The 1,571-nt window shown below is 46.1% G+C and overlaps 1 protein-coding gene across 1 annotated transcript; it reads right to left on the bottom strand.

Annotated features, from left to right (window-relative positions):
- Positions 1-654: 654 nt before the first annotated feature.
- Positions 655-1,050, bottom strand: LOC130965778 (uncharacterized). Its single transcript, XM_057890541.1, has one exon. The coding sequence runs from the start codon at positions 1,048-1,050 to the stop codon at positions 655-657; it is 396 nt and encodes a 131-aa protein (XP_057746524.1).
- Between the last annotated feature and the right edge of the window lie 521 nt (positions 1,051-1,571).

Here is a 1,571-nt window from a genome sequence, read left to right as displayed (position 1 = left end):
ACGCCAGCTTTGGTGCCAGTTTGGGCGTTTAACTCCCATTTAGGTGCCAGTTCCAGCGTTTAACGCTGGAATTTCTGTAGGTGACTTTGAACGCCGGTTTGGGCCATCAAATCTTAGGCAAAGTATGGACTATCATATATTTCTGGAAAGCCCAGGATGTCTACTTTCCAACGCCGTTGAGAGCGCGCCAATTGGGCTTCTGTAGCTCCAGAAAATCCACTTCGAGTGCAGGGAGGTCAGAATCCAACAGCATCTGCAGTCCTTTTGAGTCTCTGGATCAGATTTTTGCTCAGATCCCTCAATTTCAGCCAGAAAATACCTGAAATCACAGAAAAACACACAAACTCATAGTAAAGTCCAGAAAAGTGAATTTTAACTAAAAACTAATAAAAATATACTAAGAACTCAACTAAAAGATACTAAAAACATACTAAAAACAATGCCAAAAAGCGTATAAATTATCCGCTCATCAGCGCGCACGGTACGCGCACGCGTTTTTATCTATTTTGATCATCCGCGCTTAAGCGCGTTGTACGCGCACGCGTAGGTCCCTAGTTGCATCAATGCACGCGGACACGCAAGCTGGGCGCTCGCGTCGATTCAAAAAGATGATAACCTAATGCGCGATGAGCATTGCGCAGTCGCGCACTCCTTCTACCTCCCATTTCCACCGTCTTCTTCCTCTCCCTTTCCGCAACCATCCTCATTACCGCCGGCGGCTGTGCCGCCGTCACCACCCACCCCTACCTTCCCTCTTATCCCTCTTCTTCTCCCTGTCACCACCTCCCCCATCTCAGATTCCCCTCTCACTCTTCCCTCCGCCGCTGACAGCAACCGCCGGCCACCACCATCACACTGCCGGTTTCTCTCTCTCTCTCTCTCATCACACCCACTCCCATTCACCCTCTCTCTCTCTCTCATCCACTCGCCGCCACTCACTCTCTCCCTCTGCTCTCTTGCAAAACCGCAGCTGCCGCCATCTTCACCGCCCCCGTCCACGGCGGCGCCTCTCATTGATTCTGCTGCCCCAATCCCAATTCCCCTTTCCATTCTCGGTTTTTCCCCGCTCCCAGGTTCCTGCTCCAATTTCTGTTCTCTTTAATTGTTCATTTCTGTTAGTTACTGTAATTTTCTGTTAGTTAGTCTGAATTCAAATGTTGTATGTTAGGATTAGTTAGAAATAATTGCGGTTAGGTAGCTAGGGCTGGATAGAGGATTCTAGGCCTGATAAGTGCTCCATTTGTGTTTATTTTCTATTTGTTTGCTTGTCTGATAAGTGCCACTTTTGAGTTGCTCTGTGTGCAATCTGTGTTGCCTGGATGCTATCTTATTGATGCTGTGATTAATTGACATCGTAATCATGCTGTTTGCACTATTTTGCTATCCGGAAATGTCCACTTTTAAGCCGAGATGCTGCCCAATTTTCAAGAAAATTAATTTCATTTTGGTCTTTATTAAAATTTTGGGCTAATTCTCGTTACTTTCGACTTCCGGGATTTGCATTAAACATTTTGAACTTGATTTCTATGACTAGCCATAACCCCTCTCTTATTGAGCCTAAATATCATCAT

This window comes from Arachis stenosperma, chromosome 3, assembly GCF_014773155.1.
Source record: "Arachis stenosperma cultivar V10309 chromosome 3, arast.V10309.gnm1.PFL2, whole genome shotgun sequence".
Classification (NCBI taxonomy): Eukaryota; Viridiplantae; Streptophyta; class Magnoliopsida; order Fabales; family Fabaceae; genus Arachis; species Arachis stenosperma.
The sequence above is the reverse complement of the archived record's forward strand: the minus strand, read 5'-3'. Positions and strand labels throughout refer to the sequence as shown.

Coding starts and splice junctions, on each gene's coding strand:
- LOC130965778 (XM_057890541.1), bottom strand. CDS start 1,050: ATGGAAAGGGGAATTGGGATTGGGGCAGCAGAATCAATGAGAGGCGCC.